At 35.0% G+C, this 844-nt stretch overlaps 1 protein-coding gene across 1 annotated transcript in view; it reads right to left on the bottom strand.

The window, feature by feature from the left end:
- The window catches only part of LOC117117511 (tripartite motif-containing protein 2-like), a gene marked incomplete at its 3' end in the record, with an annotated part of 1,108 nt that extends 563 nt beyond the window's left edge, over positions 1–545 (bottom strand). The window contains exon 1 of the mRNA XM_033261816.1: positions 62–545. Coding sequence (XP_033117707.1) covers positions 62–545 — 484 coding nt within the window. The remainder of the gene's footprint in view (positions 1–61) is intronic.
- Between the last annotated feature and the right edge of the window lie 299 nt (positions 546–844).

The raw sequence follows: 844 nt of genomic DNA on the forward strand, positions 1-844 counted from the left end.
AGTATACAATTTACACAGATTGGAGTTTTACAATCTGTGCAGTAGAACTCCAAAGGTTTACTGTGATGTGAACACTGAGGCGGATGTAACAAAGTCATCTCAGAGGGACTCATTGATTGCACATCCACCATTAAATGTAACTTGTGATTTATAAAGAGTCCATACTTCTTATGATAGTCGCTACAAGTAGAGCACAAGTACTGTCTGCAATCCTGGCAGTAGTATTTTACCTGTTCATCCTTTTCACAAACACTACATTTCATCTGATCTCTCTCTGAAAATTGTTCGATAGTTTCTAATAAATTATTTAGAAAGGTATTTGGTGGAAGCTTCTCAAGCCCACCCTCCGGAATTGGATATAATTTTGAGCAAGTTGGGCAAGTCAGCTTACCCTTCTCCTTAACCCAATCTTCCAGGCATGCCAAACAGAAACTATGGAGGCAGTTGAGGGATTTTGGATTTTGAAGTCTCTTAAAGCAGATGGTACACTCTAAGACCTTGTCATCAACATTTTCCAGAAACTGATCCAACTTACTGGTAGCCATCTTGAATTGAAATCCTTGAATTAAAAAATATTTTTAACAATTATTGTTTAAGATAGATACATAATTATAATATTATTGTATACTTATATACCTTATAATGTGCCAAATGGTCAAATAACCCCTATTAACAGATACTTAAATTCTTTTCATTGTAACCCTTATTAAGGGGACACATACATTTTTTTTCATTGTACCACAACAACTACAACAATCTAAAAAAACCTTTAAATATCGACACCTTTTTGAACAATGAAGCAGAATTTTCTCCCTTAGTTGGAGAGAACATGGGTATAGGCCTT

This window comes from Anneissia japonica, unplaced genomic scaffold, assembly GCF_011630105.1.
Source record: "Anneissia japonica isolate Jap-2015-1 unplaced genomic scaffold, ASM1163010v1 scaffold8349_len9114_cov115, whole genome shotgun sequence".
NCBI lineage: Eukaryota > Metazoa > Echinodermata > Crinoidea > Comatulida > Comatulidae > Anneissia > Anneissia japonica.